The sequence below is a fragment of the Dendrobium catenatum genome, unplaced genomic scaffold, assembly GCF_001605985.2.
Source record: "Dendrobium catenatum unplaced genomic scaffold, ASM160598v2 fragScaff_scaffold_133, whole genome shotgun sequence".
NCBI classification, from domain to species: Eukaryota; Viridiplantae; Streptophyta; class Magnoliopsida; order Asparagales; family Orchidaceae; genus Dendrobium; species Dendrobium catenatum.
The window spans coordinates 8037608-8063570 of NW_021318595.1; the positions used below are offsets into that span (position 1 = coordinate 8037608).

The 25963-nt window shown below is 33.4% G+C and overlaps 1 protein-coding gene and 1 long non-coding RNA gene across 5 annotated transcripts in view; both read left to right on the forward strand.

Annotated features, from left to right (window-relative positions):
• Positions 1–24570, forward strand: part of LOC110101123 (protein LONG AFTER FAR-RED 3) — a 37255-nt gene extending 12685 nt beyond the window's left edge. Inside the window, exons 7-12 of one of the 4 annotated variants that reach the window (XM_028699875.1) lie at positions 14948–15145; positions 15276–15361; positions 21237–21344; positions 21931–22026; positions 24196–24294; positions 24421–24570. In XM_028699875.1, coding sequence (XP_028555708.1) covers positions 14948–15145; positions 15276–15361; positions 21237–21344; positions 21931–22026; positions 24196–24294; positions 24421–24555 — 722 coding nt within the window. In that variant the 3' untranslated portion in view covers positions 24556–24570. Of the gene's footprint in view, positions 1–14947; positions 15146–15275; positions 15362–21236; positions 21345–21911; positions 22027–24195; positions 24295–24420 lie in introns of those variants that run through there. The other 3 variants (XM_020828908.2, XR_003702601.1, XM_028699877.1) reach the window with 3 other exon arrangements.
• On the forward strand, positions 918–11401 carry LOC114580928. Its single transcript, XR_003702602.1, has 3 exons — positions 918–931; positions 1008–1131; positions 9973–11401. It is a non-coding gene; the product is annotated as an uncharacterized LOC114580928 (long non-coding RNA).
• Positions 24571–25963: the final 1393 nt, after the last annotated feature.

A 25963-nucleotide genomic window follows, 5' to 3' on the forward strand; every position in this document is an offset into this window, starting at 1 on the left:
AGAGAGGAGAGGAAGAGGAAGAGAGAGGAGAGGGGTGTTATTCAAGAAAAGATTTTTTTTTAGTGCTTGCTAGTGGAGTTAATGGCTTTTTTTAAGAAAAAAGAAATATTCTTATTTTTTGCTCTAGCAAGAGAAGAAGCTCTTGGATAGAGCAAGAAATAATTGTCATTTGGACTACTGCAATAGAGAGGTTAATAATGAATTCTAAATACAGCAAAATGTTAGATCAAGCATCAATTTCTGCACGCTTTTTTCCCCTTGTTATATTAAAATTGTAAGCATTCATATTGGGCCTTTCGTTTAGATTAGTCGATCCACTTAATAGGTTATCCTCAAGTTGTTTGCAAGTCTTGTGTAATATTTTTGTGGTAGTGTTAGATTGGAAACAATGAATCCCTCAACCATTGTGTGAAGTAGATGACACGCCTTTAAGCACAAACCGTCCAAAAATTCCCTTCAAGTCCACTTGGAAAGTATCAGACATCAATCCTATCCAAGAAGGATCAAGTATCACTTAGTCAATAAATTTAATCATTTGCTAGGAGAGAAAGTTCAGTGTCCTGGCTAGGATATTAGATGGTTATAGTGAAGAGAGAAGAGGCATTAAATTCCTTACAAACTGTGTTACTTGTCAAGGTATATGATTCAATTGAATATTTGAAAGCGTGCAATATCTTGTATAGGAAGGTTGATATGGTAAAATAAGCAGTTCATTGTAGAAAAGAGAATAACTTGCATTTGCACTTTAAAACGTCAGTGTTACGTTCTTGTTTTATAATGAGTTACGTACTATGTTTTAGTTCTTATGAAAACTTTTGCATCAGATAAACTTCCTGGTGACTGGTTGTTGGGTGGACGCTGGAACAATGATATTTGGGGTGGAGAATTACCCGATGCTTCCTGGATAGATGATATTACACGCGACAACCCGGTATGTACATTGCTGTTATCAAATGACTAGTTATTATGAATTATTTAGATGATAGTGTTTGGGGAGCAATTTCTAGGTTTGGTTCGTACGGATGGATGGTCATATGGGTTTAGCCAACTCTCTTGCCCTAAAGCTTGCTGGAATTACCAACTCAAGTTGGGACCCTGTTGGTGGGACAATCTTGAAAACAAGTAACGGAGGTATATTTGCTGAGTACTTAAATTATTTGGGCTGTCTGACTAAAAATGGTCTATTATTTTTGCTTCTCTTCAACAGGATTTTTCACCTAGAAAACAAGAAGTTAATGATTTTTGAGGAACGAAAATTATTTCCGACTTAGTGGAAAAGAGTTTCCTATTTCTAATTGTGATACGTAATCAGAATGATTTGTTAAAATTGGAGGTTATTAGTTTGTTTTTTAGTTTACATGCTCAATCCATTTAGACTAATTACTAATTACACTTCTCCATTTCCCCATAAAAGTGCACAAAATTACTTAAATCTCACATTTATATATTGATCAATTAAATTTGAGAGAATATGATACTTTTTTATTTGAAAAAAAATATTTTGTTGGCACTTCAAAGCTTATGTAGGAAGTAGAGGCAGAGCTAAGGTGAGGGCACTGGGAGCCCATGCTCCCATTTGTTCGGTCTAATAACACCATTATAGAAGATTAAGGTTTTAGAAACAACATTTTGTTTCTTAATTTTTCCACTAAGGGCCTTCACAAATCGAGATTTGTTGGAACTATTAAGTTTGTTGACCCTAATACTAGTGTCGAATCGAGTCGACCGCGCAAGGAGGGTTTCAGAAGCGAAAGAGCTCGAAATCGCGCAAAAACCCACCAATGTGTGTCGACCAAAAACCCAAAATCGCCAAGATGACCTCTGTTCGCGAAACGGACAGCGTCGATGCGTCCGGAGCAACGGAAACAGCTAAGATCGACACCCATATTGGTGGGGGTCGATGGTCGGCGAAAATTTTAATTTTGGGCGCGCGAATCGAGACGACGACGTGTGCGAGCGGCGGCGCGATGACCAACTTGATGGAAGATTAAAAATTATTTTCATTTGTGCAATATAATTTAAAAAAAATTTGAAAAAAAAGGGAGAGAAAGAGCCTTTTTAAATAAAGAAGGAATTTTTTTAAAAAAAATACCTAAATACCTCACTTAAACCCCTCATCCCAACCCCACTCTCACTCTCACGCCAAACTCACGCTCCAAGCCGCCCCTCTCTGCTCACCCAAGGTAAAAAATTAGTATTTATTTTTTTTGTGAATGAAATAAGTACTCGTGACCGCTTTTCTTAGCGGGCGAGGAAAAACTTAAGTACCCGTGACGCACTGAGCGAGCGGGGAAATTCGTATGCATGAAAATATAAGTATCCGTGACTTCTTTTCTTAGCAGGCGGGGAAATTTGTTATTTGTAGCAAAATTATTTAATTAAGTACCCGTCATTGTTTTTAGGCGGGAAAAATGTCATATTTTAAACATGTGCTCAAAGACCCCGTGACCGCTTTTTTTAGTGAGCGGGGATTGGAACTGCGGCCGCGGTGTCACCCGACACCTACGGTGACTGCCTTTCTTGGTAGGCGGGAAGGCCTTACACACTCCGATGCAGCCCCCTACACGGGGACGACGCCGGAGTGCTGCCAAAAATTTGAACTGAATCTATGACTTAGAGAATTTTAAAGAAATTAAAATCCTCTTACAAGCGTATACAAGCTGGTTCGTGAAGACGCATTCAAATGAATAACTAAAATTTGAACCTAAATGTGAACTTAACTTAAGCTCAATATGGACATTAATTGAACCTGCAAACATTTGACTCAAACTTGAATGAACATAAATTCTAAAGAACTTGAACATGATCTTGTACATTTGAACTCAAACAAATTGGATCATATGGAGGGCTTCATTTGAACTCGAACTCAATCAGAACATGACATGAACTTGAGCCTAATCGAATTTGTAACAATTTAAATCAAATTTGAATATTGAAGCAAGGCTCCAACATTTTGAGCTAGAACAAATGCAAAAGAGCAATGATTCAAGATTGTGACTTGGGACAATTATAAAGAGCTTGACTTGAAAATGATATCAAAATCTTAATGGAATGTTAAGGAATTGTCATCTCAAGTTGAATGCAAAATGCTAGCCAAAGAGATCTAAATCACTCATAAACATAAGTTGAAGGACTCAAATAAACATCAAAGGAGGAGCTTTGAAGAATGTGACTTGGAGGATAATCAATGTTCCTATGGAATTATCATTCTAATGAGAATGCGGACGTTAATTAAGGAGGGCAATCCATCCATATCTCATCCAAGCAAGAAATGATTCATACACAAAATTCATTTCAAGATTTGAAATGGAATTTATTTGAGCAACAACGAGCAACTTGTAGTGATCATCTTGATTGAAAAGTTGGAGGAATTTGATATCAATATCATTATATAAATTGCAAATTATCTTTGAAAATAAAGAACTTCCAAGTATGACCCGTTTACAAGAAACCGAAAGATTACGAAAGGTAAGGCTTGATCTTAAAGCCATGATATGAGGACTTTTAGACCCTTATGTTGATGATTGCACAACAAGATCAAAAGTGTAAGATTCTAAAGAACAAGGTTCTAGATCTTTAAACCAACAACTCCGACAAGAAAGTAGAAAATTCATGGCATGCAAAAGTTCATCACATATACAACAGTTGACCTACAAGTTAGAGAGGTGATGACAAGAGCCTTGCAATGCATACAGTGGTCCCATTTACAAGCAAGTGGAGGTAGATGCATTGTAAATATAACAAATATTCTACAAATACAAAAAACTCATTATACATACAAGATGTTCTCTACAAATAGGGTGCCAAATGACGACAACAAAAGCAAATTCCTATGGGCCCTTGTAGAAGACCCCTCATATACACTTGACGTCATCTACGAGTAGAATGTCAAAAGATTGTAGCAAAAGCAAACTTCTACGAGTTGTTATAGGAAGCTTGTTGTGCATACAACATGCTATCTTGAGTGAATACCAAAGAAGCACAGTGGATGACAGCATCTACAAATACAAGGCAGGAGATTCGTTAGTGCACTACGATTCACATACAGAAAGCAACAAATAGTGCACGACAGTCTATCTGTACAAAGCAGCAAACAATTCAATCCATAAGCTGCTACAATCCGCCACCGGATCTGCAACACAAATACAAGCAGACAGAAGGCGTCTACAAGTTGCAATGCCCCGCCACCGGATCCGCACACTCGTACTAGCGGACAGAAGGCATGTACAAGCTCTCAAATGAAAAGTTATGTGCACTCAAATGACATTTACATGCACAACTACAATTATTTCAAAATACCCCCGCACAAGTGCACCGTAGTTTGTATACACATAGGTACACTAAAGGGAAAACTACGAAAACACCCGCATGGGCCCCGGCGAGCGTGTTATTGGTACACACGTGACGCCTAGGGATGCTGCGCGGGTTAACAAGTGAATTCAAGTCCGAATCCGATCATTCTATACGGATCAATAGAAGTCGATAGGGTTTGGACCATCAAATAAATACACGGTTCTGGGGACCGATGTATTTATTTTAATACATTCATATTAGGCCTTCAAGACCTATAATCAATAGAATTCACTCACAAAGGCATAAGGCCTACGAAACCCGATCCTCTGTCGACATCTAGACAGAGTTGACAAGGTTTAAACTACACATGAAAATGACCTCACCCCGATGGTGGCCGCGTTGAACAAAAATCTCAACCGGAGGGGTCCATTCCAAATAATTTCTAATGTCGTTCCAAATATCCAAATCTAAAAAAAAAAAAAAAAATCTAAAAATCCCAAATTCCAAAAAAAATCTAAAATCCCAAAAATATTTAAAATTGAAATCAATCCATCAACACACTTAAAGCAAAATCCATCCACCCCACCCTCCGCAACAGTTTGTCGGGGTGGACAAATTTAAATATAACTTCAGCTCACAAAGAGCCGAATGCCTAGTCGAAAATATCACTAGGATTCATCCTCAAATAATCTCCTGCCAATAAGGACGTGGTACGTGTCCTCTGACCGGCGGTTTGCCGCCAAATGGCACCGCAGGATAAACGGTTATGACCCGGGGCCCTCTGAACCGAGTGGTTTTGCCGCCAAATGGCACCACGAAATACCGGTTATGGCCAGAGCCAATACGTTCCTTGTTGGCATCAAATCTTTGAGATATGAATCAATAGGATATGATCGATAGGGCACAAAGCCCTCTGTTAGCTAAGGTGGATTCAAATTTGTCCCCTTAGACAAACATTCAACCCCGGTCTACAAGGTCCCCTTGGACGAAGCAACCCATGGCTGCCGACAAGGATCCTTCTGTCAGGTTGGGTCGACTACCTCCTCTGACTAAGTAGACCAGGGACCACGATGACCCGGGACGACGGAACCATGGGATCTTGATCGGGTCCATCATCCATTCCCCCACCATCCGCTTTAAGTGCAAGATGGTGAAATTTCTAATTTTAAATATCAAACCATTTCAACCCAAATTTCCAAACTTCCAAATATTTCAAAATCCATATACATTGCTGCTACTATATGCCAGATACCACGTATCTTTACGTATCTGATCAACGACTAGCCTTAATCGAAAGTTCTCTCTCGTGATCGGGAGGGGTAATTAACTATAGGGGCTTGCGCCTATAGGAAACTAGAACTCAGATCATAAAGTCCTCACAAAATGAGGGCGAAATCTCTGGGTAGTGTCTTATCTACAAACCCATCTGCCTTCCAAAATTTACCCCGGAACTTATTCCGTTAAAACTCCCTCGCTCAAATAAAAAAGAAAAAAGCGCGGCGGGGAGGCCGGGGCCGAATTTTCGGAGCCCACAAAGTTGCATGTACATTTCTTATTTATCTTCGTCTCCTCATGCAATCTTTCTCAATGTTATGCATAGAGTTCGTTGGTTGCGGCCTTAACCCATCACCAGTCCTCTCACTGTGAGTTTAGCTCCCTCCCTCCTCTTATACATCATCATTATCTTCTTCTTCCTCTTCTCTCTCTCGCTCTGTCTCTTCTCTTCTTCTACTCTCCTCATAAGGGTGACTCTAAGATCTTTGGTCACATAGATCCTTGCTCATATTCACTTGTTGCCTTTGGCTTTTCGTGCCTGTGAGGCGCCATGAATTTCTATCTCTCTCTACCCTTTATGTTGTTGCTACATCTATTATATATTGGTTGTTTTACTTCCATATAAAAGTTTGAACCTCCATGTTAATAGGTTAAATATGAATTATTATGCAAACATAGAAATTTTGACTAGATAGCTTAAAAAGGACATCATGATCTGAGGTCTGGTTTCTCCTAGGCGCAAGCTCTTATAATTAATTACCCCTCTCGATAATGAGAGAGTGCTTTCGATTGAGGCTAGTTGTTGGATATACGCTAAGTACCCAACATATAATAGTAGCAACTTTAGGGATTTTAAAAATAGATTTTTGGAGATTTTTAATTTTGAAATTTATCATCGTACATTTAAAGAGGGTGATGGGGGAATGATGACGGGTCTGATCTGGATTTATGATTCCATCATCCTGGGCTGTCATTGTCCCTTCTAACCCTCCAAGATCTAATTTTTTAAAAAATTATCTATTTTAATCTCTTAACCAATCAATCAGAGCTTTTTGAGTTTATCAACCTAAATTAATACAGTGGAAGCAACTAAAAGTCATATACATCAAAATATAAAACTATATTCATCCCTCCAAATATACAAAAGCTAAGAATTCAATTCATACATTCATTAGTGTATCTTTTAGCTATTGACTACAAAAGAATAAAACTAAAGAAACTACAAAAATAAAATAAAACTTGAATCCCATATCTGCCTTACTCCTTTGGATCTTGACCCCTTCCTAAAAAAATATGTAAAACACAAAACAAGCTAACTTAATAGGTTACTAGAAAATACAACTGAAATGAATGTACGATAATAGAAACAATATGCATAGAGTCATTTAATCTCTATCAATATGAACATATAACTGCAAAAAAACATGTAACAAGCATTGAAATAGTAAAAAGTTATATGATTAATAAATTTCATTACAATTATATATGAGCAGTAATCAATATCCAAGTGAACAGTGATTTGTAAGTTATATCAATCCTATACCAAATAGTTACAAAACAATTTATATAGCATCTTATTACATCATTACCTGTCACTATCATATATATGTCGTACAATGTCTATGCTATGTATATATATCATGCGATTGATATGTATATTAAATGTCTTTACATCAGTTTTATTAGTCTTATCAAATACTTATATCAGTTATAGCCTGCATCTTATATAAATCATGTTATATCAATTATATATATATATATATTCATGTCATATGCATATGTAAGCATTGTAAGCAAGAAAATGCATCAAGCTATTTTTGGTGTTTTTTTTTTTTGTATTCAGTCATGTAGGACAACCCTATAGAAATCAGTCTCAATAATATCATACATGTTATAAGAAATCAATAATATCACAAGTCATTTAGGTTAAGTGACAATCATATCATAAGTTGTCACTTTCTCCCCGTGGTGTATTATATTTCATTAATCTGTCCCTTTATATCACCCTTTTCATATTATTTAGGATTACATCACAAATTTCATTTTAAAAGAAAGCATGTCAGCTTACTCTCATACACAGGGTAATATATATTTAACCAACCTGAATCAATCAATTATTTCTAGCTAGCCTTTCTTATATACATATATTTCGTAGCATAGATATAATATAATCAACATCTGATATCTCCCAAAATAGATCCTAAATAGTTGCATTGAACCTAAATAGTTGCATAGATCCTAAATAGTTTACTAAATCATTTTAATGCATGTAAAAGTTGAATTGAACCAAAATTAATAAAATTGATAAGAAAATATAGTGTGCTCTTTTTCACATGCATGTATGTACAATAGCTATATATTAATAAGTATGCATGTTATATATGCATATCAATAAATTTTAACAATTATTTCTCAAAATTTAAAATATATCCAAATTATTTAAATTAGGATATTTCTCCCAAAATACAAACATATCTGATAAAATTTAATATATTTCAGTCAAAATGCTCATATTGATGAAATCTATCACATACCAAAAGTTATGCGAAGAAATTTGCTGAAAATTAAGATATCTCAACTTTTGTACATTATGATTAAATTAAAATTCAGAAAATATAAAATACACAAACTTATTGAAATCAGAGGTAGGGTAATAATAATATATCTTAAGACGAACAAATTTTACAATAGGACCAACTGACAACAATCACTCTATGACCTCCAAACTCTACGTTTTCTTCTCTCTCCTCTCATTTCTTCTCTAATCTCTCTTTTCATTATATGTTAAATGAAAAAGGAAATGGGAAATTGCCATGTAGCTTATAAGAAGTGGCTAACTGATCTTTTATATGGCTACTTATCACTGATCACTGATTGAATTATATTATTTTCGATAATTTCTATTGCTCATATTAACTGCTACACATTTACATGTTTAGATTGGTATGGATTAAATAATTATGTGCATGTTATTTTTACTATTGTTCATTGATTTCAATTGTAAGTTCGGGTAATCTATTATTTTATTTTTAGTTTTTTTTTTTTTTTTTTTTTTTTGTAATCATGAGTTATAATATGATGAATTTGATTGATCTCCTAACTATTGCAAATTGAATGTTGGATGAATGAATATAGAATATTTTGATGTATATAATTTATAGTTGCTTCCACTGGACTTATTTTTTTGATAAATTATTAGAAACTCTGATAGATTAATTAAAGATGAAATAGATAATTCTTCTAAATTTAGGTCTTGAGGCGTCATATAATGTTTCAAGATCCTTAGCTTCTACCAATGGTCTGTTTCCTTGTAGCCAACTTAATTCCTCTTCCTCTCGAATTGAACTCGTACCCACCCTGTAGTCCTCGCTTGACATGCTTTCAACCGCATTGTCAAGTGCCATCAGCATTGAATTTAATTTCTCCATTAGAAAGCGTGATCAACACGAATTTCAAAGCACCATCTTCTAATATTATATTAGAAAAGTCTGGATTATTTTTGTGACTATATTAGTTCCTAACTTTAGAAAATTGATCTAAAACAGTCCCCATGTTATAATTATGATATAAAATTGATCTCAATTTAGTCTCAAAGAATTTATTTTTGATCAATTTTGTATAATTGAAGGACTAAATTGGACTAACATGATACTCTACGACTAAATTAATCATATATGAATAATCGGATGATTGTTTTTGTAACACCCCACAGTACCTTGAATAGTACTGTAGAGTGTACATGCATAAATATAACTTTACATTATTTTCATTTATTCTTCAACATAAAGACTTCATACTTGAATAAAACATCCAATTATATTGTCATTTATAGTAAACGGAAGCATCTAGTTAATCCAATTTCCATAACACATAAAGATTTATAGATCCACAAAAAAAAAAACTCAATAGAGTATAATACTAAATTGTCTACATACCTCCGATGTAGACTTACACAGGTTTAAAATTAGCATATAAAATCAAAATACTTGAAACTTAGCCTTCTTCCATTTTTTCCTTTCCCTTTCATGTAGCAACAACCAATAAGGAAATACTGGTGAGCTATAAGGCTCAATTAGTTATGCAAATTAAATAACAATTAAATTGTAATAAAATAATGAATTAGAACATTGAGCTCATTGAATCAACTTATCATTATTTGTAAAACATCATAAACATTCTGTTGGATATCATCCTTATGTCATTTGAGGTAGATACAAAATATTTAGTCTTTTAAAAGATTCGGCTATACGTTTACAAATATTTTCAATGGAGTCTACGTAAATATGACATTATCACAATTGAATTTCATAGATGTTATTTTTGTCTCTTTAAGGATCCCTTTTGCCCCACATGTATGCAGGTATCAATTTTCTTGAGATCCCTTTTGTCCCATCTTTAATACAGGATTTGAGGCTTTCTCTACAGTCCTGGGAGACTAGCCCCAAAACTTGCTACAGGAGAACTGTCTAATCCTTCTCCATTCTAGGAATTCCGAATAAAGCGATAAGATAAAGGAGTGGAGCCCACTCCAAAACTGCTCTCTCCTTATCCAATCCAAGGGAAGCATCTATTCAAACAAAATTTAATATTTTGCATAAATTTTCTGTCATTATTTAACTATTTAGTAATGAAGTATTAATTAAGCTTATTTAAATAATGGGTTGGATTTCTTTTACCTAAAATTCGAGTTGTTACAATTTTGAAATTTACCCCAATGTATGTGCACACACACATACCTCATCATAGTCGTAATTATAGAAATATATCTGCTTGTATTATCCTGGTATTGTCCTTAAAAAATAATGCTTGAATGTTTATTTTGGATCAAAATACTACCTGTTTTGATCTCATACTATTTATTTGAAGTCCAATGAATGATATTGTTTCAAATAATATGGATACAATAGTCTATAATGTAGATACAACATAGCACAATCCAATTGCTATAGTGCAACATAATGCATTCTACCAATTACAACAAAACGTAATGCAATCTAGTAGCTGTAACACAAAAGAGTGCAAGCTAAGAGTATATATCATATATTAATAGAAATGATCAACCAAAGAATTACAATATTTAAAACCAAGATAAATGACATTAGTACAAACATTTGAACACTTAACTGTGTTCGAATCATGTTTAAACTATGTTCGACTACGGTTTGTAAAAGCTTGTAGTTCAAATAAAGTTTACATAAGATTCAAAGAAGTCTCTTGGATCTTCTATCTAGCTTTGCATAAGTGCTCCATCAAAATAACCTAACTCATTTGAATCAGTTGATGCATGATATACAAATTAAAATCATATTACCTATAGTTATTAAGGTCATTAAATTAAATTTTTTGATTGAGCTTTAAAAATGTGGTCATCTTAACCTATTAATTAGTGAACAAAACACAAATAAAGAAGTAATGAAAGCTATAGAGATTGCCAAAGTATGGAAGGGCAGAATGTCTAATACTACTATTTTGATCCAAATTGAACTTTTGTCCATATTTCTCTTATAAAACAAACAATGGGTATGTTTCTCCAACTTTAACTATGATGAGGTTTATAAAGTCAATTTCCCTATATATTAGGGGGATGACATATATTTCTTAAAATTATTATATATTGATAGATTTAAAACCTAAATCTTTATATTTAGTTATGTAAAGTTCAAAATATTCCCCCAACTATTAGTAAATGCCTAATTTAGTCACATACCTTTATAAAGCCCCAATTTTGTCCACCGACTATTAGAAAGTATTTCAATTTTGTTCAAAGGCTAAAAGCGGTTAAAGTTAACCCTAACAGTTAAATGTGATGATTTTTTTGGATATTATGGTTTATGTGAGATTATATTATTATTGTTATTATTATATATTTTGTCTTGATTATATTAAAATAAATATAAAAATCATTTGGTTAATTTTCATTATAATTATTGTATACGTTTTAATATGATAAATAACAACAAAAAAAAAAATCTTACATGTACTATAATGCCAAAATGATCTCACATTTAACTATTAGGGTTTACTTATAACGCCCTCACCATATCCCAAAATGTCCTATTATCTCACATACACCATAATACTTAAATTGTCTTCACATTTAATTATTGAGACTTTAATTGTTAATTTTGGTCTGAAGATCAAATTAGGATATTTTCTAATAGTCAGTGGATTTAAGAGGTAGCATGAGGACGGCCTTGCCCCCTCTAAATTTCAAAAAAAAAAAAAAGTACCTCTAAAAAATTTTAGGATTTAGGATTATATTAACAAATTAAATATTCTTATATAAATAAAAAATCATATGCATGTAAATCCCCGTATTAGTATATGATCGGAAAACACAGAAATGAATATGCCATTCACTACGGGAAAACCCGTTATTACCGGCGGAAAAAATCCGCTGCTACTATAAGATATCCGTCGGAATCATGGGTCTCCGACGCACTTTCCGGCGGAATTCCATGCGCCAGTTATGCTCACGTTGATAAATGTTTTCCGACGCATATAATGCGCCGGAAACATTTTCGGCGCACTTTCCGACACATTACCGGCGCAAAAAATGATGGCAGCCGGCGACTTTTCGACTGATAATTCTGGCGACATCGGTGCCGGTAATTTGCGTCGTATGAGTCCGCCGGTACTTACCGGCGGAAAGAACGCCGTTAGTACGCCATAAATAACCTGCGGGAATGTTTACGACGCAAAATATGCGTCGGACAACGCCGGCGGATACGACGCCGGAAAATGCTTTTGACACATACAGACAGCTATAAGAAAATCTAAGGTTTGGATAGCTCTAAAATGCATAGGAAAGACAGAAAATTAAGTCACCTAAAAAAAAAACAAAGTTAACCTAAATAAGCAGCTCAGTTCTTGTCTTTTTGAAAACATGGAGTGCTAATGTAAGATTCAAATAGTCATAAAATACAAACAAGTAAAACATCTATTCAACTACTTCGAGGGTCAACTTGATCTTATCTGCTTCTCATCCAATTGAAACCCCAAACTTTTGCAAGATTGAAGGATCTCTTGATGCGATTCATGCTCCAGTAAACCGATGCAACACAGACTCAGTTTATATATTACATGACTAAACAGACCAAAACTTCACTCTAAGTAGATTTCATTTATTTTGTAAATTATATTATTTTTCATTTTTCATATGTAATTTGCATTTTCTGGTTTATTTTATGCTCGGATGGAACACGGCATGGCTCCAAACTATAAAAGGAGATCATGAACTAGGCTTTAAGACATTAAATAATTGAATGCAAATTTGATTCCTCCAAACCTATTAAATGTTTTATCCTATTCTTGTTCTTCTCATTCTCTCCCCTCCCTCTTCTTTTATTCTTCATTCTCTAATACTGCTAATCTTTTTTCCCATCTCTATTTTTTTGTTTCTTTTTTGCATCATCAATGGTATCAAAGTGAAACCAAGACCCATCCTTCCTACCACAATCTCCTTTTCGCACATGATCTCATCAGCCTCTGCTCCTAAACCCTAAACCCTAAACTAATTGATTTTTTGGTACTATCATAATATCTCTTTCAAAATCTATGCTCCATTACTATACCATAAATTCAATGTAAGTCTACAGCAAAAAAGATAAGCTAATCATTTATGTAATCCAACTGAAATAGGAAAAAAATTCGTCAAAAGAAACAAAAAAAAAACCTTCCGTTCCGTCGAGATCTCGAGCGTCGGCGAAGATGAACGCGACCACGAAAGCTATGATGCCTCGGTGAAATCCGGTGACCGTCGGCAAAGTCCGGTGACCGTCAGCGACGGAGGGCGACGAGCGAAACAGGCGAGGTGAGAGAACGGAAGGGAAGAAGTGACGGGCCAGAGGGGCTCGGTCTCGAAAAATAGGGCTTTCGACGGCGGAGTTTCCGGCGTCCTATCTGCCGGCGATATTTCCGGCGCATAATGCGCCAGTTTTATTTCGTTGAGTTTAAATACCCCGGCGCAATATCCGCCGGAAATTGCACCTGTGATTTCCGCCGTAACATGCGACGGAAATAGTGAAATGTTGATTTATGCCGACGCCGATACCGGTGCAACTGACGCCGAAAATGTTCCGGCGTAGTTTGCGCCGAAAAATCTGCCGTAGATTTTCCGTCGCAACAATGCGTCGTTACCTGCGCCATGATTACCGGCGTATAATTTTCCGCCGGAAAATCCGACGGTAATCGCGTGTTTTCCCGTAGTGATTCCTAAAGCTTCAAAAAGATTGATTGTTATATTTTTCGGATGCTGAGGATAACTCCTCTTTTCTTTCAGTTCATGCAATCAGGCAGATTCTCAGCTTTGACGTCAAGGCTTTATTTTTTGATATCGTCTAATTTTTTTTGCAACTAAAGCCTTTTTGTCCGAAATTACTCATAATTTTTTAATATGGCATAAATTTCAAATTAGAATTCACTCAGTTGAATGGATGGTTGAATCCGCCATCCAGTCACCCTATGTCTGCCATGTCTAATCCAAGTTTAATAACTATGTATTTCTTTTCGCTACTTGTAAACCATTTGTTTTTCTTTGAAATAAATTGGTGTTAAATTACGTTAGTTACAATGAGATTTTGATGTCTTAGCTGAACGAATGCCTAAGAAGGGACCTCCTAGAACTGAAGTCGAGTAGGAATGTCCTATTGAGTGAGTATTTGAGAAGGAAACTCATTGATCAAGAACTGCAAATAAGTTCCTTTAAGTTTTCAGTGTACGCTAAGAGGCTCTTTGGGATTTTTTTGATAAATCTTTTTAATTAATTTAATTTTTTGCTTCTAACACAAATCAAACTGTTTTTAAAAACACTCAGAAAGACTTTTGTGTTTTCAATATTTTTAAAACGTTGGCTGCTGCTGGCAGTCAATCACTATTATCATTGGTCATTATTGTTTTATGCAATATTCAATAAAAAGAAAAAGAAAAAAATGATAATAATATTTATTTGAATATCTAAAATGGTGGCCTTCCAATGACCCGGTTAGGAAAGTAGATGTATTAGATTTGACTTATGTTAAAAAAGATAGTGGTAGACCTAAAGAGACTTGGTTAGAAAATATTAGAAATGACATTCTTTATTAGATTTAAATGAGAAAAATAATTCATGTAGCCGGCCCCACATAGCGGGATAAAGGCTTGATGTTGTTGGTGTTGCTAAATCTAATTTATTTTTATTTTTTATTAAAATATAAATAAAAAAAAATAAAAATAAAAATATAAAAAATAAAAATATTTACTGAGAGTGATCCCTAACCCCCTGTAAAATGTTGATCTATGCTCCTTTTTCCTGTTTCCGTTCTGGTTTTGATTGCTCTGAATGTAGATGATAATCAAAAGCTCAATTGGCAGACTGATTAGGACATTATTTCTTACGCAGCAGATCCTACTGGTCTTCTGATTGATTCTGCAATGAAGCTTGTTCTCACAGTAATCCCTGAAATCTCAGTCCATGAAAGGCAAGAAGCCTTGATTAGGGCAAGCAAGTATGCCTTGATGAACGGAGTGACCACTATGGTTGATATGGGAAGGTACTTTCCTGGTGCATCTGTCGATGATTCTTGGCAAGATCTTTCAGGTTAGTATTTCCTTTACAACAAAATGTTCTGTCCCAGGGACCTTAATGAACGCACTTTCTGATCAACTGTAATACTGCAGAAGAGTATGCTAATGTTTATAACCTAAGAACATTATTCTCTTGTGAACAGATGTTTATAAATGGGCTGATTCTTCTGGGAAGATGTTGATAAGAGTTTGCTTGTTCTTTCCACTTCAGACATGGTCTCGCCTAAGGGTGTGTCAATCATGAAACATATTTATTAGCCCTTTTAACCAACCAGACAGCTGGTTAGTTAAGTTTAGAAGTGAATCTATTTTGAACGAGGGCACCATGCTTCAACATTTTAAAATTTGTTATTGATATGTTTCTATGGAACTAAGCAACATTCCTTTTTCAGAGGAAGTGTTGTGTAAAAAAAAATAGGTTAACACGATCTCAATATTTTAGAAATAGTTACAAACCGATTTTGACTACTAATTTCTAAATTTAGCTTATCAAACAGAAATATTGATGCATTTTTTAAAATATTAAAGCGCTCAACTATTGGATTAGAAATTTTCAGAATTAGCTCGGTGATATGTTGAACTCCATCTTTGGCAAAGTTTTTGTCATAACAAGTGCTTTAATTTGACATCTAATAATACTGATAATGCCTTGATCGAGTCCAAATAGATGTAAATCAAGCACCCAAAAGACAACTTTGTATTATCATTTAGGGATAAAAAACCTACGATTTTTGTGTGCTTGTAATTGAAATTAGATTTTTGACGAGACAAATCTGACGTATATTAGATCACTCAATTTTAAGTTAATTAAGGTGTTGCTATGTCCCCACCCACCCCCCGCGGCAATAAAAAAAAAGAAAAAAGTGATTAACTCCATTCATCAGATGAAGTGTCTTGATATCCAAAAGAAATGTCATGAATTCCCCATTTAGAAACCTATAGATAAGCTTTGATTTTGCATGTTTAAGGGTGATCTCAGGGGGACTTCGCTGGAAAATATTCTTAGGCTTGGAGAACTTTCGAGCTCTGATCATTGGTTGATTATTAACAATTGACACTAACCTCCCTGATTATTTGATATACCCTCATATAAGGAGAAGGATAAAATTGACAATCTAGTGTCATGACCTATGACATTCCTCGTCAACTTTTGTCATATACCAAAGATTGACGTCGTGTATGTGTCAGCCATTGACATTTGATGTTGACCTTTATGGGCGTCAATCTCACCTATTTAAGGAGAAAGACCAAGCAGGCATCGATTGTTGCCAACCATTGTTTGACGTATGTAAAAAAATTTACATATGAGGCCCGTTTTCCTAGTCAATAATCTTCCCTCATACAAGGAGCTTAGTTGAGCAGATCATACGCTGCCATCCTATATTTGATGTTCTCAATAAAGCATTGTCCGATGCTTGTTAATATTAAACATCTATCAATTACATATGTCAAATGTCTACTTTCTTAGATGTCAATCTCCACTCCTATAAGAAGAATGACTAAGCAAATGATCATTCGTTACTTATTCCCCTACATTATCAGCTGATCAACATTTGGCTCATGCCAATCTTTAATGTGTATTAGCCACTGCTATTTAATACTCTCATCTCATGATGCCTAACTCTTGATTCTTGACGTTTAATGCTTGACACTTGCCTACCTAGTCCCCAGTCTTTCCTCCTAAATGGAGAACTACCGAGTAGACCACTAACCAATGGCTAATTTCTGACATTCCTAATTGAGTATAATTTATTACCTACCAATATCTAATGCTTATCAATCGCTAGTATCACCACTTATAAGTAGGACGATTGAGTAGGTTACCATCCATTACTTATTTATTGTCATTCCAATTGATCATCATTTGATGCTTGCCAATATCTAATGTTAGACGCCACTGACATCTGATGCTTGCCTTTTCGATCATCAGTCCTCCTTTTATAAGGAGAATGATTGAGTAGACCATCAAGCCTCAATCTATGGCCTAAATTCTTAATCTATAGATCCGTTAATGTTTGATGTTTGCTAGCCACTGACATCAAATAACTTACTTATTGATCATTGGTCCAAACCCTCCTTAATAATCATTGTTCTCCCATTGTATAAGAAAATGATTGAACAGACCAACAATAGTCACCTGATGTCCTACATTCTTTCTTGACCATTCTCTGACACTTGTCAATGTTTAACATTTGTCAGTCATTGATGATTAACAAATGCCTTCCTCGTCGACTATCTTCTCTCCTATAAGAACAACTGAGCAGGCCGTCGATCATCGCTCGACATCTAGAGTTCCCAGTTGATCATCATATAACATTTATTATCCATTGACATCCTCGGACATTTTCCAATTCTTTGGTTGTCAGTCTTCACTCTCGTAAGAAGAACATCATGGCAAACTATTGAACATTGTCTAATGTCTGAAACTACCTAGTTGACCGTTGCTTGTCAATGATGGACACTTGCAATTTGTAAACTACCTACATAAGAAACCTATCTTTTTAATAACGCAATCTCCCCTGTTGTAAGGAGTGTAATTGAGATGGTTGTTAACCATTACCTAATGACAGCTCAGGCCACAGTTTATGCCTATTACATTGTATTAATATCTTCTATAGTTAAGGAGAATTGCATCTTTTGTAATTATTGACACACACACTAGTAGAATAATTTCAATTGGATCAGTGATGTAGCACATTATATGGATCAAGGCATTCAAATTAAAAGCCTAATTATAAAAGTTATTTATTTTATATATTTTTTAAGTTATTTATTACTCTTCTTAAACACCTGCTTCAATCTCTTCAAATATTTTTCTCCACTTTCTAAACATCTTCCAAGGCCAATAGGTCTGCAACCAATACCTTTCATCTATCCCAGTCACATCCTTGAAGCTCTCAACCAAACTATCTAGTTTTGTTTCCTACACCTTGACATCTCCTTAAGCTCTACCCAATTCTATCATTAACTCTAGATCATAAGTTCACATCCTAAAATAATTCTTTATTCTCATTTTAAGCCATTTATCCCATATTAAACCCATTATCTAAATGATCTTTCAAATAAGCTCTAATTAGCCTAAATTGGACTAATCTTGGCATTCTCACTAGTTATCCTTTTAAAATTCTCATATTATCTTTTATAGCTATTAATCTCACCAAATGTCTCTCAACGGCCATCATATTTCGTATTTGAGTGAATCTCAAAAGGATAAAATATGTGTATAAATTTTTAACAACTAAAGAGAATTTTCTTGTTGTAGACTTGTCTCCAAAATTTTGTAGTTACTCTAGTAAATTTGAGGTTTCTAAATCCATTTTATTTTAGATTTATTTAATATTAATAGTTTGTATATAGTATATTTCCTACAAGTATATGGTATAATCATAAATTCAATTATTAAGCTACATCATAACACCTAGCCAATATCCCTATATGAACCTATCCATAAATTTTCATCTAGTTTGAGAATTTTGGTAGGGGCGTGTTTCATTACATGCAAACTAAAATTTTACCTTGATGCACATAAAGTTTTGCACAACCTTCCTTATTTTTTATTTTAGTTATTTTTGGTAAAATTAATTGTTTATTTATCAAAACATTAAATAATTTACAATCTTAAGGATTTGAGACTTGTAGATTTGGGCATTTTTTTCTTGCATTTTAAATTGTTTGCATAAGCGTATATGTATGCAAAAGTTAGAGTGATAAAAGCTGAAAAGAATTTGTCAAAAAAGTCTAAAATATTTAATAAGTGCTTGAAATGTAAAAGGCTTTTGTATCCCCTTCTCACTTGAAAGTTCTTTTAGCTTGGAACTCACTTTATTTTCTTATCTATATTTTAACCTTCACTCTTTCTCATCTATATCCCTTTCTCTCTTTATCTCTCTCATTAGTTTTTCTTTTCAAATCATATCATAGCACCCAATTAAATTTTCAATATCAAATTAAAAACATGACTAATTATTCATTCTTTAGGCCTTAAGATGAATGAAAATAGCACTAAGACTAAAGAAATATTTAAGGAGACTAGAATACAGATGCAAAAACTTAAAGATCCATTATAAGCTATCTTGAATCATCTATAATAATAGAAATACTATCACACATGCCTCCCAAAATTTCAATGCACTCTTAGAACATGATTCTTCTTATATATGCCAAGGAGAAAACCTACTTCATAGGAGATAACACAACCCTAAGAATGGTGGTAGAGAAAACCACCCTCATAGGCATGCTAATGATTTTAGTGATCTCTCCTAGAGAGTTAAAGTTGAAGCTGCCACATATAATGACACCCATGAACCTAATAGGTTCTTAGATTAGTTAGTCCAAATGGATGACTTATTTGATTGGTATACGATGGACGACTAATAATTATTTTATTTTATTAAAATGAAATTAATTAGACATACATATATTCATTGGACAAATATCTTAGCCAAAAAATAGATACAAAAAAAAAACACCCTCACCTAGATAGAAATGTTAAAAGCTAAATATTATTCTAGACATTATGACAAGAAATTATATAAATAATTATTGATCTTAAGGTATGGTAGTCTCTCAATTATTAAATATAACTTGTGATGACAAATAATTATATCATTTTTATGTGCACGGGTATGTTACATCCCTAATTAGTACCATAATGGTGTAAACTCCTATATTTATATGCATGTACATTTTTTTCTTTTTACTCTTTTATTTAGATTTTACGATTCATTTTGTTCGTTTTGTTACATATACATATTAATTTATATAAGTACTTTTAACACACACAATATATATATATATCACGTTGTAAATTTTAATTGCTTATTTTTTCTCAATTTGGTTCATAATAGACACTTAAAAGTTATAAAGTACACATGCATGATATAATATTCAATAATTGCAATGAAATAATAGAAAACTGTCATTACTATAAAATAAACATAATCACCCACTTTACTATCTTTCGTGTGATAGCACTTTTTCAAATTTCAGATCTTCTTTAATGCAATACCTTTGAATAGTTATCTTAAAACAATATTTTCATTAAATTTAAATAAATTTTTCATTAATGTATATGTATCTCTTACGTAATCTTTTCCTAAAGCTCTTGTCATCTTCAATACTTTGCCTCAGACCAAAGATTTGAAACCTTCACTATTTCAAATAATATTTATTTGCATTAATTATTGTTAAACCACTTTCTAAAAAAAATCGAATGCCATCAAAATAATGTTGAATTAATTAGATTTTATTAAAAACAACTTCAAATGCATCAGATAACATTTATATAACATTAAATGTTTCTAATTTGTCATATCATAATTACCATTACAACATCTACGGTTAAATTCTAAAATAATTGAAAGTTAAATATTTTTAAGTTAAAATTAATTACGTCAGTTAAAGTTTCCTACCTTGTCGAATTGAGACTCGCCAATTTCATTTTTTTTTTCGTATTGATCAACTAGATACTACTATTTCAATCAAAGCAAAAAATTATGCATTTATTTGTTGTCTAAAATTAAATAGAAAAGATTAAAATTTAAACGACTTACTCCTTCCCTTCTATTAGAAATGAAAGCTCACTTCTTCCCATCGTGCCCAGATCTTTTGATAGTTTCAGTAGAAGATAAATTCTCCTCCTTCCAAAATTTTCTCTTGCACATAAATCTCTCTCTCTCTCTCTCTCTCTCTCTCTCTCTCTCTCTCACCCAATTTCCTTTTCTTCCTCTCGATCACTGCCTTCTTTCGTTTGTGGATTTCATAGGAGGGAGTGAAATTAACTTATCTCACAAGAGGAGTTGCGTATTTTCATTTACAATTGGACTGCTTCGCTCAGTTCGCTCTCTTATTAGCTCAATTGCTCGTTTTGACCCTTGCCCGCCTGCCAGCCCGCTCGCCCGCCCACCCTCCCGCTTTAGTTAGAGGACTGGTTCGATTAAACTTGTCCAGCGGGTTCTAACAAATTAGCATGTAACACCTCACAGTATCACTATAACAGTACTGTAGAGTGTAACAAGAATAACCATAACATTTCCATCATTTACCTCTCATTTCTGTTCATTTCATTTAATATATCTTTTTTATATGGATGCTGAATTTTGCAGGATCTTTTCGAAGATAAAGGTAGATCCTTAAGTCAGTGGATTTACTTAGGCGGTGTCAAAGCATTTGCTGATGGGTCTTTGGGATCGAATAGTGCACTCTTCCATGAGGTAATAAAAATGGTGCATATCAAGTGTTTACAAAACTGAGTTTATTCAAGCATCAAGTTAAAATACTTTGCTTATTCTAACTGGTATTTAGTTTTGTGTATTCATGTACTCGTTGGGATGTAGACATGTGCAACTTCATACATGGAAGTTAAGTAAATCTATAGATGAAAAACATGCGCGCACTTCTTATAAGAATTGCTCCCGAAATGAATTGCTGCATTGTCATTACAACACAGTTTCATTTTTGGATATAATATATATTTAGAATTTTGGTAAATGATTTTAATTAAGTCATTATTAACTATAGTCAACTTTGGATTCTTTCACAAAGCATTATATAAAATTTTAAAAAACACACCTCATCAATATACATGGACTTCATGACTGTTTGGCCTTTTTCATCGATTCTCCTATGCTGAATTTTAATTTAAGAAATTTGGTCAGTAAAGATGTTTTAATAGAACCTTTTTTTACCACAAAGCGCATAAGAGTTTGTTGTTTTACTGTCAGTTCTGCGTATCAGATGATATTTGGAAAGTTTATTTTCTCTATTTTTCTTATAAGCAGATTTTTTTTATATGTACAGCCCTATGAGGACGATCCTCATAATTATGGATTGCAAGTGTCAGATTTTGATTGGCTATTTAATGCCACAGTGGCTTCAGACAAAACTGGACTTCAGGTAATATTTGCTCCCTAAAAGTCTAATGTTGTGATAAAGAAGGCCTTGACATGTAAGTTGAGTGTACTTGAAATGAGAATGTTTAGATGAATGTGTGGTAAATAATTTAAAAATATTGAGAAATAATTATATTATAAAACTAGTAAGGGTAGTATCTCTTGTAGATGAAGACATGATGTAGACAAAGGGGGGGTCAACACTAGTCTAAAATAAATCAAATTTTGGCTTCCCTTGAGTCTACTAGCTCAATCCATTTGAGTTGAAATTTTAGCTCATTTATGAGCTGATCTTTAGTTCATTTATTGAACTAAGGGTTAGCTCATTATTAGCTATAATTATTTGAAAATTATATTTAATAAAATTTAATTAAAATATTGTCAAATTCTCTTACATTTAATACTATTAACACAAACATTGGATATTTGGACCAAAAATATCCCGTTGTAAAGAGTTGAAGGACCAAATTGGTTTCTTAAAAGAGTTGAAGATCATTTTAGTCTCTTACAAAGAGTTGAGGGATCATTTTGGTCATTTTCTCAGATAAAATAGTATAAAATAAACTCAACAAGTTTCAACATTTACAATTGCAGGTAGAAGATGCATCAATAAGAGGTTAAATATAGATGCGATAATAAGGAAAAGAAAAGCTTTGTCCGTTACTTTTCTAGTAATTGTGAGAAAAATATATATACAAAATAGAATGAATACCTCAACAATAACAACAAGCTTTTATCACACTACGTGGTGTCAATTATATAAATCATTTTTCTTAATTGTGTCATGTTAAGAGTCAAATTCTCATTTAAATCTAATAAAAAAAGATCACTTTTAATACATTCTAACCAAATCTTTTTACGTCTATTTTTATCTTTGTTAACGGTTCTAATGCATCTACTCCTAGGGTTGTTGGAAGGTTGATGTTTTATGTAACCAAAACATCTAAGGTGGCTCTCTCTAATCATATTTTCCACCATAGCTATTTCAACCTTTTCATGTTTATACTCATTTGTATTTTGTCTCTAGGTGTAAAGCTATTCATCCACCTAAGCATCCTCATCTTTGCAACACTTAACTTAATTTTATGCTTCTCTTTTTAATAACCAATATTCTGTGTCATAAAGTATTGTAGTCTTACCATCATCTTATAAAAAATTTCCTTATATTTTAGGTGTACTTTTTTATCATACAATAGGCCCAATGCTTTTCTCCACTTCATCCATCTAACTTGAATTCTACTAATAGCACCCTCATCTATTTCACCATCGCTTTGAACAATAGTTTTGTGATTATCTAAAACGTGCACTCTTTTAATGACTTGATAACCAAATTTCACAATCCCACCATTAGATCTATTACTATTAAAATTACACTCAATATACTCAGTTTTAAATATACTCAAACAAAACCTTTAGACTCCAAGGTTACAACAACAATAAAAACAACATCAAGCCTTTATCCCAGTATGTGGGGCCGGCTATATGAATTCTTTTTCTCCATTGTGTCTTGTTAAGGGTCAAATTCTCATTTAAATTTAATAAAGAAATGTCATTTCTAATATTTTCAAACAAAGTTTTTTTAGGTCTACCTATACCTTTCTTAATATAAGCCAAATCTAATACATCTACTCTCCTAATCGGGTCATTAGAAGGCCTCCGTTTTATGTGACCAAACCATCTATGGTGACTCTCTCTAATCTAATCTTCCGCTGGAGCTACTCCAACCTTTTCACGTATATGCTCGTGCCTTATTCTATCTCTAAGAGTGAAGCACTCATCCACTTGAGCATCCTCATTTAAGCAACACTTAACTTAATATTATGCTTCTATTTTTAATGGCCAACATTCTGCACCATAAAGCATTGCAAGTCTCGCCACCATCTTATAGAATTGTTCCTTAATGACATGAATGTAAGCATTATTAATTTCTTACTTTTTTAACACTCTCTAGAGCACTTTTCTTTAAACTTTATCATATGCTTTCTCTAAATCAATAAATATCATATGTAAACCCTCTTTACTCTCTCTATACTTCTCCATCAAACATCTCATCAAATAAATTCCTAATGATTCCAAAAGTTGGGATGAGGCTAATGGTGATGATAACGATGAATAGTTTTGTGCTTCTATTATAAAATATCTAGATACTACTTTATTTCCTTTCATTTTTCAGGTTGCAGTGCATGCAATCGGAGACAAAGCAAATGACATGGTCTTGGATTTATTTAACTCAGTGAAATCGATTAATGAAGGAAGAGATCATAGATTCAGGGTATGTTTTGACCCTTGTTTTTTATTTTCCTGAAAATCCTAGCATATTCATGCTTTCTTAAACTTTTTTTCTTATGAGAATGCTAATGCCAGAAAGAAACATCGTAATTGAATTTCCAAATTTTAGATTGAACATGCCCAGCATCTAGTGCCAGAAGCAATAAGCCGTTTTGGTGTTCAAAGTGTTATTGCCTCTGTACAGGTAAACGAATTAAAGCATGCATACTATTGGTTTTATATCCCTAAATTCTTGGATTTTTAGATGCTAAGATTCATGCTGCAAACCATATTGGATGCCTCATGCCAGTTAGATCATCTACAAGTATTTACATAACATAATAACAGCGAGACAAAAATATAGGGAACAAGTAAAACAGGACAAAAAAAGACAACACCAGGTTAATTTGGTTTGATAAAAATTATCTATATCCTTGGGGCAAGTATCATGCCCTTGCCCGGAAGTTCATGTTAATAAGTTGAGAACAGGCGGTCGAATGATTTTTATAGTTCTTTTAATAAAAATAAATACTCATTCAAAATTTAACTGAAGAGGCACTAAAATTTTTTGATATGAATATATAACAAACTAGTTCTTACCTATTTTCATTTGATCTTCTTCTTTTGTAAAAAAACTCTTCTCTTTTAGCCATTTAATCCACCAGAGATTTACGTAACATTTCAATTTAAATATTTGAGTTTTTCATAATAAACTCAATAGACAATTATTTTTTAGTATTATAATTAAACATGCATATATGTTGTAACACCCCATAGTATCCCTTAACAATAAGGTAGAGTGTAACAAGAATAAACATAACATTTCCATTTTCTTTACCACTCATTTCTGTTCATCATTCCAGATTTATATAAAAGATCATATAAACCTCAATTAGTACAACAAAGAAAGCATCTAAAAATTTCCAAATTTCATCAAAGACTTAGTACATAACCACTATTGAATTCCAAACCATTTCAAAGTAATACAACCTTTAAACTGCAAACTAACCTCAAGAGTAGATCTCAAACATAGAATAAGCATTAACATAAATGTAAATACTTGCAAACTAGTCTTCTCCCACTTTTTGTTTTCCTTTACCTGTAATAACAGCCAGCAATAAACTACTGGTGAGCTATAAGGCCCCATAAGTTATGCAACTAGAAATATAATTTAAAATTTGCATGAGAATTTAAATAAGAAATGATTTGGCATTAACCTTTATTTCTTAAATCTATATTGAATATCTATTTTAGTCATTAAAAATTTTGGCTAATCATTCATATCCTATTCAATGGAGCCCAGGTAAACCTGACATTATCGTCATTGAATCACATAGAGGTCCCTTTGTCTCTTTGGGGTCCCTTTTGCCTAACCTGCTAAATACAGTTTTCATTTCTTTGGGGTCCCTTTTGCCCCACTTACCAAACAGTTTAATATATGGAAACCCTTTTGTCCCATCTGCATTGGTAAGTCATACATAGATCTTTAGCCAAATTTTACTTTTAAATGGATATTCAGTACTCATTACTTATTCATACTTCATACTGAACTGGTTATGACCAAGTTATATAAGAATGTGTCTCTTATCATTTGCATGCAATAATGTGTAGGTAACATTACATTAATGGGCTCTTTTCAATTTATAAACAACTAGAAAACATTTCAAGAACCA